This window comes from Notamacropus eugenii, chromosome 1, assembly GCF_028372415.1.
Source record: "Notamacropus eugenii isolate mMacEug1 chromosome 1, mMacEug1.pri_v2, whole genome shotgun sequence".
Classification (NCBI taxonomy): domain Eukaryota; kingdom Metazoa; phylum Chordata; class Mammalia; order Diprotodontia; family Macropodidae; genus Notamacropus; species Notamacropus eugenii.
The window spans coordinates 95,189,565-95,203,763 of NC_092872.1; the positions used below are offsets into that span (position 1 = coordinate 95,189,565).

General features: G+C 38.3%; 1 protein-coding gene across 9 annotated transcripts in view; it reads right to left on the reverse strand.

Annotated features, from left to right (window-relative positions):
- Positions 1–14,199, reverse strand: part of SNX29 (sorting nexin 29) — a 688,321-nt gene that overhangs the window by 618,708 nt on the left and 55,414 nt on the right. For all 9 annotated transcript variants that reach the window (XR_011967204.1, XR_011967210.1, XR_011967211.1 and 6 more), the window contains exons 5-8: positions 8,171–8,351; positions 4,151–4,221; positions 3,053–3,298; positions 673–1,051 (exon numbers count right to left, since the gene is read on the reverse strand). Coding sequence is in view for 6 of the 9 variants with exons in the window: in XM_072609956.1 (XP_072466057.1) it covers positions 673–1,051; positions 3,053–3,298; positions 4,151–4,221; positions 8,171–8,351 (877 nt within the window). In the remaining 3 variants the exon portion in view is untranslated. The remainder of the gene's footprint in view (positions 1–672; positions 1,052–3,052; positions 3,299–4,150; positions 4,222–8,170; positions 8,352–14,199) is intronic.

Here is a 14,199-nt window from a genome sequence, read left to right on the forward strand (position 1 = left end):
TGCCTTGAAAAGAAATGTCAAATGGACTAGTCTACGCCCTTTCCTTAACACAAACCTACCTTCCCCCTGACTATCCAGCAGTGACAGCAAATTAAGATATAAAATAGCATTCACTGGCACTTATAGAGTCCGTTACTGAGGACAAGATGTTTTCCATACGTCATACCATTTAATGATCAGAACAGCCCTGCGAGGCAGGCAAGAAAGGCGTCTTTCTCAGTTTGCTAATTAAGAGATAGAGGACTGGAGCAACTAAATGACTTGTTCGCAATGATCATCTGGTGAGTGACAAACACAGGAAACGAACACGTCTCCTGACTCCAAAGTGGACGCTTTCTCCATTATACCACATCTGCCTCTAAAGAAATCTGACCCAAATAAGACAGCAGACAGAAAGTGACACACTTCCCAAGAATGTTACAGTGTCCACCCTTAAATTTTTGATATTAATCCCACAATAAGCTCTTTTCGTGTTATTAATTCTCAGAAAGGTGGAAAGACCATTCCTGCCCTCCAAAACAAAGTACCTGAGATTAACTGAGCAGCGCTCAAAGAAAAGGAACAGCTCAGGTTCTTGTCTACACCGAATGTTTAAAGAGCAAATGAAGACTGACTCTGAAGTACTTACTCCACGTGAAATTCCTTCCTTTAAAAAAATAAAATCAAACTTACTTCTCAGAAACCTCTGTGTGATCTTCCATGCTTTTTTGCCCAAGTGGTTTTCCATAAACTTCATCTTCATTTTCATCAATATCTTCATCATCAATACTCTTCACATCCAGCTTCTGGTATCCATATTCCCCATTGAAAGACACAGAATCAATTTTCCAAGAGTTGCTACTTTGGCTTCCATTAGAATTTGGTCCAAAGGGACTTTCAAAAGTAGACATGATATGAACTGAAGATCGATCTGAATTCTCTTCTGAGCTCTCTCCTGTGCCACCTGTCTTTTTAAAAATGTCCCCAAAACTTTGCTCATCCTCCTCATCATCAAATGAAATTATATTAGTCACCTTCTTTTTCTTTTTCCTATCCTTTTTACATTTTGCATCTGTTAAAAGAAAAAATATGTTACAAGAAAAAGTCTTCAAGACAACTGAAATACTACTATGTCTTATTCATGGCTTGTGACAATTCCCTAAATCTTCTGAAAAAAAAATATAAAAACAATTTTTAAAAAACCTAGATGATTCAGAACCAAAAAGTCCCCCAAAAGGTTATTTAATCTACTCTTTTACGTCCACAAGGCTGAAGGTATAGCATAGTTATTAAATAAGGCACTCTTTAACAGAATATATACATCCAATGAGCACTGTCAAAGATCATCCTAAGAAACTCTATACTTATCTAAACAATACTATCATTACTCAAAACATTTGTGGAACGTCTCCTGTTAGGTTACCTTCTGGGCTAGGTTATTAGATTTGCAAGAAAAAAGTCAAGGTTCATAATATTATCATCACAGCATACTCTTATTCTTGCTTTTGTCAAAAACCAGATTTACCAGCACTGTCACCCATCTTATCCATTAGATTTGGCTACAAATGATGCTTGGTCTATTCCAAAAGGCAAAGATGTACTACTCCTAAAGACATTTTATTTTAAACATGCCAAGGGCTCTAAAGGTAACTTCCAAAGAACTATTACCCAAATATCTTAAGAAATAACAACATATTTGGAATAAGTGCAGCACCCCCCAAAGGGACTACAGAGCAAACCTCAATTAGATAAATTCTAGTGTGCTTCTTTAAAAAATCAGCCACATTGCTTTGTGCCTCATAAATCATTCACAAAGATGGGTGTGTCTGGGATTCTTTCAAAATCTCCAGTAAAGAAAATTCTACGTTCTGGCTAATCTGCTAAAAGAAGCCTGAGCATCAAATCTCAAGTCAGAAAGGCTGGAGAATAAACTACCTCTTTAAAAAGTCAATGTTCAACTGATGCTGAGAGAAGTAAGCAGAACCAGGAGAACACTGCACACAGTAACAGCCACACTGTGTGATGACCACCTTGGATAAGCATCTCCTCTCAGCAATGCACGGATCTAAGACAAGTCACTATAAAGCCTGAATGTAGATCAAAACATATTATTTGCTCTCTTTTTTCTTTTCTATTTGTTTCTTCTTTCTCGTTTCTCCCTTTGGTTCTAATTCTTCTTTACAACATGACTAATGTGAAAACAGGTTTAATATGAATGTATACATAGAGCCTATATCAAACTGCATGCATTCTTGGGGTGAGGAGAGGGGGGAAAATGGGAAGACAATTTGGAACTCAAAATCTTATAGAAGTGAATGTTGAAAACTAAAAATAGATAAATAAATTAATAAAAAAAGATGAAAAAATGCTAAATATTTCCAGCACCAGAAAGAGTTTAGCTATCAGAAAGATGAGCCCATGACAAAACAAAACACATATTTAATCCATAGGTCATGATTTGCATAACATTACTGGAAATTCCAATCTGTCTACAGTTAAGTTTTAAGAACCACAGAACAACAAGAGTAAGACCCTCAATATATGAATGTCCTGAATTCCCGAGCCTGACCATGTGATACCCTCAATTGCCACCTTCTCAGATAACCTAAAGGAAGACCATGAAATTTTCAAAGAAAAAAATTTCAAAGCATAAATAAAATATCCAGGGAAGGGGAAGACTGAAAAGGGTAGGAGTATATCTGAAAATTACTGATGTAAAAATAAAAAGTATCAATAATTTTTAAAATAACATGTATGTATATGTAAAATACATATACATTACAGCACTTTCAGGAGAAAGTCTAGACAACATCAAATAAGCAAGAGAAAGGCACAGTTACAACAAATTAGGGGCCACCGCCCATGCACTTCACTCAGATTCTTTTTACATACATTGATTTTCCAAATGACATTTCTAAAATAAATCCAAGGCTAAAGCAGTTTTTTACCAGGATACTGTAGTACAATTTATGTCTTTAATTTTCAATTATTACTTCAAGGACAATTATTACTTCAAATGCCTCTATCTAATCTCCCATTATTCTCTGATGCCCATCCTTACCAAGATACTTACCAGTACTGACCCTGGATACAACTGGTAAAGGGTCAGATTCCTGGTCTGGCTTGATTAGGATGGAGACAGCAGTAGATGCTGTGATCTCTCGAAGAAGGCTGCTCACACCTTGGGTGGATTCTTTCAGCAAGGAGGTCACATTTTGTGTAGATTCCTTTAGGAGGTCAGAGACAGTTGGGGTGTACTTACTCTGCCCGTTCAGGTCCTTGTTGTCAATATTGATTGCAAAGAGTATAGAATTCAGACCTGATGATGAAGAGAAAAGGTCTGCTAACGGCAGCGTTCACTCCTAAGCATACATCTCTAAATATAACAATAAAGAAAAGCAAGAACTTCCACGCAGGCTACCACCTGCGTTATAATTATAGAATGTACACTGACTTTTAAAACTTATTTTTTCAAAAATCTTCGCCTAAAGTAGAATTAATATATACTAAACCTACAAGCAACTGAACCCCTTCTACCTTGGCTTTCAGCAGCTGTAGCCAGCCCACTCCAGGTCTTGCCTCCACCAGTATACTGCTAAAATAGCTGCAAATAAGAAGCAAGAAGGGGAAGACACTTGGGCTGCAATGATTTCATCCACATGCCCTATGTATGCAGGCAAATACTGATCAAGCACTGAAATTTTCAGCTTCTACAATGCTCTTTTTTTGACTCCATAATATGTGGTACCTGTAAAGTTTTCAACGTATTATGAAAAGTAACAGTAATTAAAGGACTGGGAATTCTCTGCTTTATTTATTTTAGTTGCATTAACTTCTCAGTTGTGTTTTTAAGGACCTCTCAGAAGTCAAAATGACAATTAATTTGAACCACAAAAAACAAGTGAGAGCATGCTACATACTACACTATTAATTCTTGTTTAGCAAACTAGGAATTGTATTTCATTGTAGGAAGGTCAGTAACAAGTGTTCTAGGGTCACTGAAGAACTGGGGAGTCTTAATATCCCTTCTAATTAAAAAGAAGCTATTAACTTCACTTCTACAACTTAGTTCAGGCTAACTGCCACCTTTTCTTATGGGAATAGTTACGAGTCCAGAAAAGCCTTTAAATCACGATCTATTCACTACTGATTTGAAGACACTAAGGCTTACCAGCTGCCATGGTAGGAAGCATGCTAGACCGTTCTTCATCCATTACAAAGGCCCAGTCTTCGTAGAAAATGCTGCCAAACAAAAGAGAAGTCTATAATCTATGGTAGATTGCCTGTTTTGGAAGCACTCTGAGAAATGGTTATTTGATTCTATTAACCAATTGAATGAATTAAAAGAACACCTAGAAAACTCATTTTAGAAGTTCTTATGTATCATAATTCTTGCTAAAATGGATGTTGTACATATAGAGGTATCTGATGGGTGGTAAATTCTACTAATTCAACAAAGGATAATTACAGGATCTGCAACCCATAGGTCTTGTGACTTCCTGGCTGGTCTCTTGGGAGGCTAAACGATAAAGAACTAAAATAGATATTATATGTAAATGCAGTACTTATAGAGCTTTAGACTGAGAGTCCCAGACATAAAGTTAACTACCATGAAAAAAGTCCCTCTGAGAGACAGATCAAGACCCAGACACCATAGCAGAACCACAAAGTGGGCCTACCAGCTTTGCTCATTGAACAGGAATAAACAGAAAAAGCTGCCAGAGACCTCTGCAGGCCCTTTAAGCCTTTTTAATAAACAGTTCTAGAGGGATGGGGGAAGAAAGGGTGACCCGGGATTTTATCAGTGTTGGAGCCAAGTGAGGAACTCCCTCTACCAATGCTGATGAGAATTTTCTCTGCAACCTATTTGTTGCGGTCTTACAGTCACAAAGCGGCCTAGGACGTATCTAAAGTCACACGGCTCCTATCAGAGACGAGACTTGAACCCAGGTGCGTCCTTGCTCCAAGGCCGGCTGTAATTTCGCTCACCGATCTGAGGTGCACTTGCTCTCTCTCTCCCTTTGTACCCCTCCCTCTTTCTCTCTCCATATGTATGTATGCAAATTTCACACATAAATAATATAATGCATAATCATATGCAATAATCCAGAGCAAAATGTGAGTACCCATAAACCATTAGATGAGCCTGTGAGGCACGGGGAGCTCTCAGGAGGTAAAAGAGTGGCCCGAGGGGACATGATAAGCTTAGATAAGACCTGATCCCTAGCTCACAGAGCTTTCAGTCAAGTGTCAGTATAGATACAAATACAGATAACCATGCTACACAATATTTCACAATAAGGATGTAGTTGTCACTGTTGTTCAGTTGTTTCAGTCACATTCAACTTTTCATGACCCCGTTTGGGGTTTTCTTGGCAAAGATACTGGAGTGATTTGCCATTTCCTCTTCCAGCTCATTTTACAGATGAGGAAACCGAGGCAAATAGCTGGTTAAGTGACTTGCCCAGTGTCTCAGGTTGGATCTGAACTCAGGAAGGTAAATCTTCCTTACTGGGGGTTTGGTACTCTATCCAGTGCACAACCTAAGAGAGATCCCCAGGAGGGGATTGTCCTTGGGCTGTCAGGGAGGGTAAAGTCATAAAAGACTTCAGGAAAGGTTTCAAGGAAGTGATAGAATTGAAGCTGAGCTTTAAAGGTTAAGTAGGGAGTAAAAACATTCTAGCCACAAAGGTGAAAAAGGACAAGGTATGCTCAGAAATAAAGAGTATTCAATTTGACTGAAGTGTGGAGTTCACAATAGCAAATAACTTAAGAGAAAGCTGGAAAGGTGGGGTGGCACCAGATTTTGGAGGGCCCTGAATGACAGTCAGGAACTTTACTTGACATGCAATATAGAGCCAATGAAATTTTTTTGTTTTTTTTTTGTTTTTTTTTAACAGTGGGATGATATAAGCTATTGGATTTGTGAGGTCAAATGAAGGAGGTCAGAAGGCAACTTCATGTCACAATTGCTGAACCAGTCACCTGGCAATTTGGAAATTTAAAAATATCCCTTCTCCTTTCCAAGACCAACCTTTCTACTTGGGATCCTACCTCCCACTGACTATGGGCATTTGCTCCTTAGTCCCTCCTGCATCTTTGATCTCATCTCCCCCACTGGCTCTTTCCCTTTTGCCTACATACATGCTAATCCACCCTTTCCTAAAAAAAAAAAAAAAAAAAAAGAAAGAAAGAAAACCAATTTCTGTTTCCTTTCACTAACAAACTTCCATACAGAGAATCATGTGGAATATGCCACATCATGAAGCACTGAGTTCAACCCCCACCGTAATCAGAACTCAAAAAGATGAAGTGACTTGGGGATATTGTTAAGACAGTATTATTAAGTCAAAAAGGATTGGCCTAATGGACCTGTAAGATCCCTTCCAAATCTAAGACATGATATCACAGATATTCTATATTTGTTGCTTCCACTTCATCACCCACTCCATGCTCAAACTTTGCAACATGGTTGCTGTCCCAACTACCATACTAACTACTCTCTCCAAGGAAAATGATTTTTTATCAGTTCACATCCATCCCTTCACCTTATGAGCACTGGATCCTACGTACAACTTCCTTCTTCCCTGGTCCCTCCTAATTCTCTTCCCTTTTCTTCACCTTCTTTCCTTCCTCCTGTCTCCAACCAAAGGGCCGTCTTCAGCCCTCTTCCCAGTGATCTCCTTCCAACGTCTACTCACCAGGCCTCTGAAACAATGACTCAAAATCTCTATTTCCAGCTCCAACAGTTCTCCTGAACTCTAGATCCACATTTCCAGCTGCCTGATGGATATCTGCACCTGAAAATGGCTTTAGTTTTAGAGCTTGAAAAAACCTTGGGGATAATCTTATCCACCCTCTTCATCTCAAAGATGAGGAAATTGAGGCCCAGAGACCAAAGACACAAAGGTTGTAAGAAGCAAAGACAGGATTCAAACCTAAGTTCTCTGATTCTAAATCTAATGCTCTGTCTACTACACCACACTGTCCCTTATCAGCATCTAAAATTTAACATGTCCAAGCTGAACACCACAATTTTCACCAAAAAAAAAAAAAAGCCATTTCCTCCTGAAGATTCTCTGTTTCTGATAATGGTGCAACCACCATTCTCCCAATGATTCATGCTCAAGACCTCAGTCTTTGATCTTTAATGTCTCTGTCTCTTCATATTTAATCAGCTGCAAATCCCTGTTGATTCTACTTCTTTCATTGCCTTCTTTCCATTCTGCTACCATTCCACTCTGAGCTTTGGTTACGCCTTAATGAGAGGTATTACAACCTCTTAACTAGCCTTCCTAGCTCCAACTTCTCCTATAAATTATATGTAGATTAATCTTCCTAAAGCATAGGTCTGATCATTCAACTCCTCCCCACCCCACCCCCATCAACTTGAAAACTTTCAGTCACATTCTTCTGTCCAATAAATAAATTCCAAATCCCTTCGCTTGACTTAAAATTAATTAGTTATTTTAAGAAATTATTCCAATATATCAAACTGAATTTAGATTTGCAACTCTGCCAATTTGTGATAACAAAAAGGGGTAGTGAAAGATTATGATATTCCCCTTTGTGAGAGCAATAAATGGGAGTTTAACAGCTCTTCACCAATCTTAAATTCAAGCCATTTATTAACTCGGCCTTCTATTTAACCCCTGAAATAAAAGATTATATAATGGAAAGAACCTTGGACTTGTAATCAAAAGGCCTGGATGTGAATTCTGGCTTAACCATTTACTCTACTGTATAACTCTGGATAATTCAACTTCTCAGGAACCTCACTTTCCACCTCTGCAAAAGTGGGATAAAAATGTCGGGCAGCTTACAGCACAGGAAAGTGAAAAGGATCAAAGAAGAATATGCATGAAATCTTTTGGAACGATAAAACATAAGGTAAATGCCAGCTACTCTTGCTAGCGTGTTAACAGGGATATTAATAAAGCACACAATCTATAAGGAAAAGCAGAGCATGAGACTGCATCCAAAATTGTCTCTTCCCCTCTGGTTTCTAAGAGAAGGACATTTCAAAATAACTCAAATTAAACAGTCAGGAAATAAAAGTAACATTCTCTTCTAAAGAAAATGGTTTCCCCCCGTAAAAAGCCCTTGGACTATGTCCAAGAGCCAAGCCTTCAGGGCACCCCCTGAGAGTGGGGACTGTAGGGCTGCTTCAAGCCACTGGCCACCCAGTTACCTCAATCTAATTTTGTCGGCCAGCAGCATGTGGACATAGCGCTCCAAGGAATGTTCGTTGAGGGCACAACGCAGCCACGCCCGCCCTCTTCCCACATCTGTGCTGATGTTTCTCAGAGAGTAGAAGCGCTGTAGTTCATGCTTATTCAGGACTTCCTTCACGTAGTACCAAAATACAGGCTCTGCAAAAGGGAAAGGACAGAACCATCATCCCATATGATGCCTAGAAACACTCGCGTCAGGTACATTCATCCTCCTATGTGACCTGGGTCATTCTGGCTACCTATTAACTTACGAACTGTATAATCAACCCAATCATACCCAGTGGCATTCTTTCCACAGACTGCCTCTTTTTCAGGAGAGGACTGGTCAGAAGGAATTTGTTAGGTATAATGCCCAGGCTACTCAGCCAAAAAGCTGTTTTTAAAATTCATTCGTCACACTTCAGATCAAATACTCTATCCAGCATAGTCAGTCTTTCTAAAAATTGTCATCACCTTCTATTGACCTTCAGTGCAGGTAAAACATTTTCCAGAATGTTCTCACCCTTCAATTTAGGAAATTGCTTACTGCTACACAATTTTTCTGTAGCTTGTCCCCAGCAATGCTTAAGATGATAAGGATTATCCCAGGAGGCTCCTTTGCCACTGCCAAATCTAAGGTAGTATATTCAAAGTTCAATTCATCCACCACTTAATTCATGTAGGATCCAAAATTTAATTAGGAACTATGATATTGTATACACTGCTATCTCTTGTATCTAAAGGCTGAACTAATTCCAAAAGTGGGCAAAGACTTACTGATGACCAGGACCTCTGAAATCCATCTTCCAAGGAAGAGAGAGAGAGAAAGAGAGAGAGAAAGTTGTCCAACGGCAGCAGCATTTTTAATGGAGTTTGGTAACAGTGGAGGTCTTTCCAAAGTTGACAATATGCTCCAAGTTTAATTAAAAACATATGATACCTGAAAAACTACAAGACTAAATTTAAGTCTGAATCGGATGGGGAATCTATTAGTGGAGCAGTTCTAACATGGCCTCTACAAAGCTACATAGGAAAAAAAACCCCACTACTTGCCATTCCCATAAAGCAGAGTAAATCAGATCATCCTGCCTCAGAGAAAATAGACTGAGAACAAGTTTATAACACTACACTACACTGTCAGCAGTTCATAAGGCCAATGATCAAATTCCAATCCAGAATCCAAAGACAGAAGTGCACAGATACTGCCAAAGCAGACCTTCCTCTAAGGGGTCAGGAATATTACCTTAAAATTACGTGACAAAATTCTACAAAGAAAAAATAACTCCAACCCCCATGCCAAATTTAAGGAGCAGAAATGAGGTCACACATATTTAATTTCTGTATTCTCCATAGCACAACGTTGATACAGAGTTTGGACTCAGTCTAAACAAATCACTTTTAATGTTTCATTTCAAGGTTACAATATGACATTTCATTTGATGAGTTTACCCTGTTTCACAGGGAATACAAAACTGTTGTTCCTTTCTGATTCACCATTCAATGAAAAAAGATATAATATAAAAACTTATATGTATATTACATATTCATATATATGCCTCAATATAAAATGAGTATCATACCAAGGAAAATACCTTGAAACAGCACCGCTATTACCAATATCCTTAAAGGAACCTGAGATCAACAGAAACATTTCTCAAATTAATAAATACAGAAAGGTCCTCAATCCTTTATGTGTATTCTCCCCCATTAAAAAAAAAAAAGAATCTTTCCTTACCACAATTGTTTACTTATTTCTTCCTATCCATTTAGTTTTTGGTAACCTTCCAAAGAGTTGTCTTTCAATTCAAATTAGTATGCATATTTTACAATTACCGACATTTTCTTTCCTTATATTAATATAATTCTTTATTAAGAAAACAGAGGAAGAATTTCTTTCTTCTTGTAAGCAATTTAATTCCCCAGCTAGAAAAAGGATTAAAAGAAACATAAACTCCTAAATGCAAATTAAGTCTTCATTGATCTAGACATTTGCTTTCCTTCATACCTAGAATGGCTGTTAACTTTCATCTCCTGGGCACCCCTAGGCCTTATCACTGGCTCCTAGGCCCATCTGTTCAAGGTTGCTATTCAAAGAAAACGCATTTATTAATTTCTCTTGCCAGTTCCATTCTAGCCCTAACTATTGGGAGTTTCTGTTCCCTGGGTAGTATCCTTCTGTCAACATGTCTTTGAAATGTCTTTCTCCAATGTATTTGTATTTCATTCTTAGTCATTTACTCAATTTATTCCCCCCTTAATAAATGATTACTCCAATTTGAAGTAGACTTTTCAAAATGTTTTACAAGGTCTTGGTTTTTTTTTTTTTACAATAATCACTTCCCAATAAACTCTTCCCCATATTTTCCTCTTCATTAAAAAAACCCTCTGATACAGCAATCTCACAAAACAAAGTGTGTAACATTCTGCATCTATACTCCATTACTTCTCCAAGAAAAGGAAAGATGCTCCAAAATCAGTCAGTCCTTTGGAACCAATGCAGATCATTGCATCTGAACAACATTCTGCTGTTTTTAGTGCTGTCTTCATTTATATTACTGTAGTCGTTGTGTATTTAGTTTTCCTGATTCTACTTTTTTTTTACTATGCATCAGTTCATACAAGTCTTCCCATATTTCTCTAAATACCTCACAACATAATAATAAGCTATAATAGTCACATATCACAATTTGTTCAGTCATTCCCCAATTAATGGGCACGTGCTTTGTGGATAGCTTTTTGCTAGTATAAAAATTATCATTTTAAATTAATTTTCAAATAGCAAACATTTCAATTGTATCTTCTTGTAGTATATCTGCTGCTGGGATCACTGAGTCAAAAAGGATGAAGAGTTTAAAAACTTTCCTTACAGGATTCCAAATTATTTTATAGAACCCTTGGGCTATTTCACAGCTTCACTAAAAATGTGCTTCCCACATATGAGCTCCATCTTTTACCACCTTTCCCAGTTTGATAGCTATGATACCACTTCAGAACTATTTTAATTTTCATTTCTCCTATAATTAATGCTTGGAGCATTTTTTCATTTGGTTGTTAACAGCTGATATTTCTTATTTTGAAAACTGCTCTCTCCATCTACTTGGGGTTATTATCCCCATTCTACAGATAAGGAAGTTGAGGCCCAAAGAGGATGTTCACATATCTCATAAATATCAAAGGTAGGATTTAAAACAAGGTGAATCGATCAATAAATATTTATTAAGCGCCATGAGGAAGGCACTGTGCTAAGCGCTCAGGATATAAAAAAAAGGCAAAGGGCAGTCACTGCTTCATGGAGCTTACAATGTAATGGGGGAGACAACATGCAAATATACACAGCAAACAATTTACAGGCTAAATAGTGTATAACTAACAGAGGGAAGGCACTGGAATTAAGAGGGGTTGGGGAAGACTTCCTGCACAAGGTGGGGTTTTGGTTGGGACTTACAGGAAGCCAGAGAAGGCAACAAGCAGAGATGATGAGGGAGAGCACTCCAAGCATGGGCGACAGACAGGAAATTCTCAGAGCGGCGAGTTCGAGTGGACTGGTGAAACAGCCAGGAGTCAGTGTCATTAGACAGAAGAGCACACATTAGAGAATATGGCATAAGAAGACTGGAAAGGCAGGAGTGGGCTAGGCTATGAAGGATTCTGAATGCCCAAATAAGGCAATAGGGAGCCACTAAAGTTTATTGAGTACGAAGGTGACACCATCAGACTTTCCTTTTAGGAAAATCACTCTAGTGGCTGAATGGAGGATTCAGCAGCAGATCACTGCAACAGTCCAGGAGAGGGGGGGAATATCAGAGGAAAGAAGAAGGCATATTCAAGAGATGTGGCAAATGTGAAACTGATAGGCCTTGGCAACAGACTGGATGTGGGGGGGTGAGAGATAGTGGAAAATCCAGGATGACCCACAGGTTGTAAGTCAGAGGGACTGGAGGATGGCATTGCCCTCTACAGTAACAGGGAAGGTAGGAGAAGTGTTTAGAAGGAAAGATAATGAGCTCTCTCTGAAGCACGTTGGGCTCACAATGTCTACTGGATGGTGGAATTGTGAACTGATTCAACCACTCAGGAGAGCAATGTGTAACTGTGCCCAAAGGACAAAAAAAAACCCAATATACCCTTTGGCCTAGCAATACTAGCTCTATATCCCAGAGACATCACCCTCCCCAAAAAGAGGAAAAAAGACACGTACAGAAATATTTATAGCAGTTCTATTTGTGGCGTAAAAGAATTGAAATTGAGGTGATGCCCATCAACTGGAGAATGGCTTGACAAGACATGGTATTTGATTGTGATGGAATACTATTGTACCATAAGAAACAAGAAGAAGAATGTTTTCAGAAAAGCCTGAAAAAAACTGACATGAACTGATATAAAGTGAATCAGTATGTAGCAATCAATACAGCAATATTGTATGATGATCAACTGTAAATGGCTTAGATAGTCTCAGCAATGCAATGATCCAAGACAATTCCAAAGCCCTTATGATGAAAAATGCCATCCACCTCCAGATGGTACCTGATGGTAGAAAGAAGCAAACTTTTCTTTTTTGACTTTCTCTATTTTTCTTGGATTTTTTTTTTTTTGGTCTCTGTTTTCTTTTGCAACATGGCTAATATGGAGATGTGCTGCACAATTAAGCATGCATAACCTATATCAAATTGCTTGTCTTCTCAATAAAGTATGGGAGAGAGGTAAAGGAAAAGAGAATTAGGGGTTCAAATTTTTTTTTAACTGCCAAAAATTGTTTTTACACTTAATTGGAAAAATATATGTGTTTTTAAATGTCTACTAAACATCCACGTAGTGACGTCTGAAAGACAGCTGGACATCCAAGACTGGAGGTCAGCAAAGAGGCTGGGGCAGGATAGGTAGACTGAGAATCATCAGCAGAGAGATGGTAACTAAATCCATGGGATTAGTAAGTAAAGTGGAAGATAAATAAAAGAGGGTCCAGGAGAGAGCCCTGAAGGTCACCTGGGACTCCAGCCCTCTAGGGCATTCGGGCTATTCTGATATGTTGTTTCTCTAGAACAGGGACAGCAACAGGGTGTAAGTGAAAGAGAACTGTATCTGGAGTCTGAGGACCCAAGTCTGAATCACAGAGTTGCTCTTTCTTCACAAACAGGTCACTTCACCTGTATGCACCTCATTTTCCTCATCTGTAAAATGAGAAGAGTGGGATAGATGATCTCTAAAATCCCTTCCAACTCTGTCTGTCACATTATTCTATAAGTTACCTGTTTTCTACTTCCCATTAATTTTCAAAGGTTCCACAAGGCCAGAGATCTTGCCTTACCTCATCAACTTAGAAGTTCCGTCAGCACCTAGTACAGTGACTTGAATGAATTAGGCACTTAATAAATGTTGGATGAAATATTAGTTTAACGCAGCATAAACAACCACTGAACAAAATGACATTGTGGGGCATTATTAAGAGGACCAAGGTGAAAAACTTTATTACCAGTTGGGAAGACGAGATGAGGAAACATGTTCAAAGAACTTAAATAATTTACAAATGGTAGGCAGCATTTCTAGGACTAGAACTCAAGTTTCCTGCCTCCAAGGCAAGGGTTCTTTTTCCACCACAACATTTTGCTTTTCATTAAATATGATCAAACAAGTAAATCCGCAACAATTTGAAATTCTAACAGGTCTATATATAGAAACTCTAAAATGCTGAAGGAAGGGCCCTGGTAGCATATATAACTGAAATCTATACTTATATTAAATATATTAGAGCCCTGTTATAGTACAGGGGTCTTTAGTAGAGAAGATATATACTCATTCACTGAATCTTAAAGATGCAAGCAATCACTGAGATGATATAGTCTGACCTTCTTATTTTACATAACCAAAAATTGAAATCTATAGTGGGTATGCAACTTATGTAGCTAGTAGGAGCAGAGCCTAGATTATAATCTATTCTCTTGCTTGGTGTAGGCAATTAAACGTTTGCTGAATTGAACCAAAGTCTCCAAAGTTCTTTCCACTACACCAT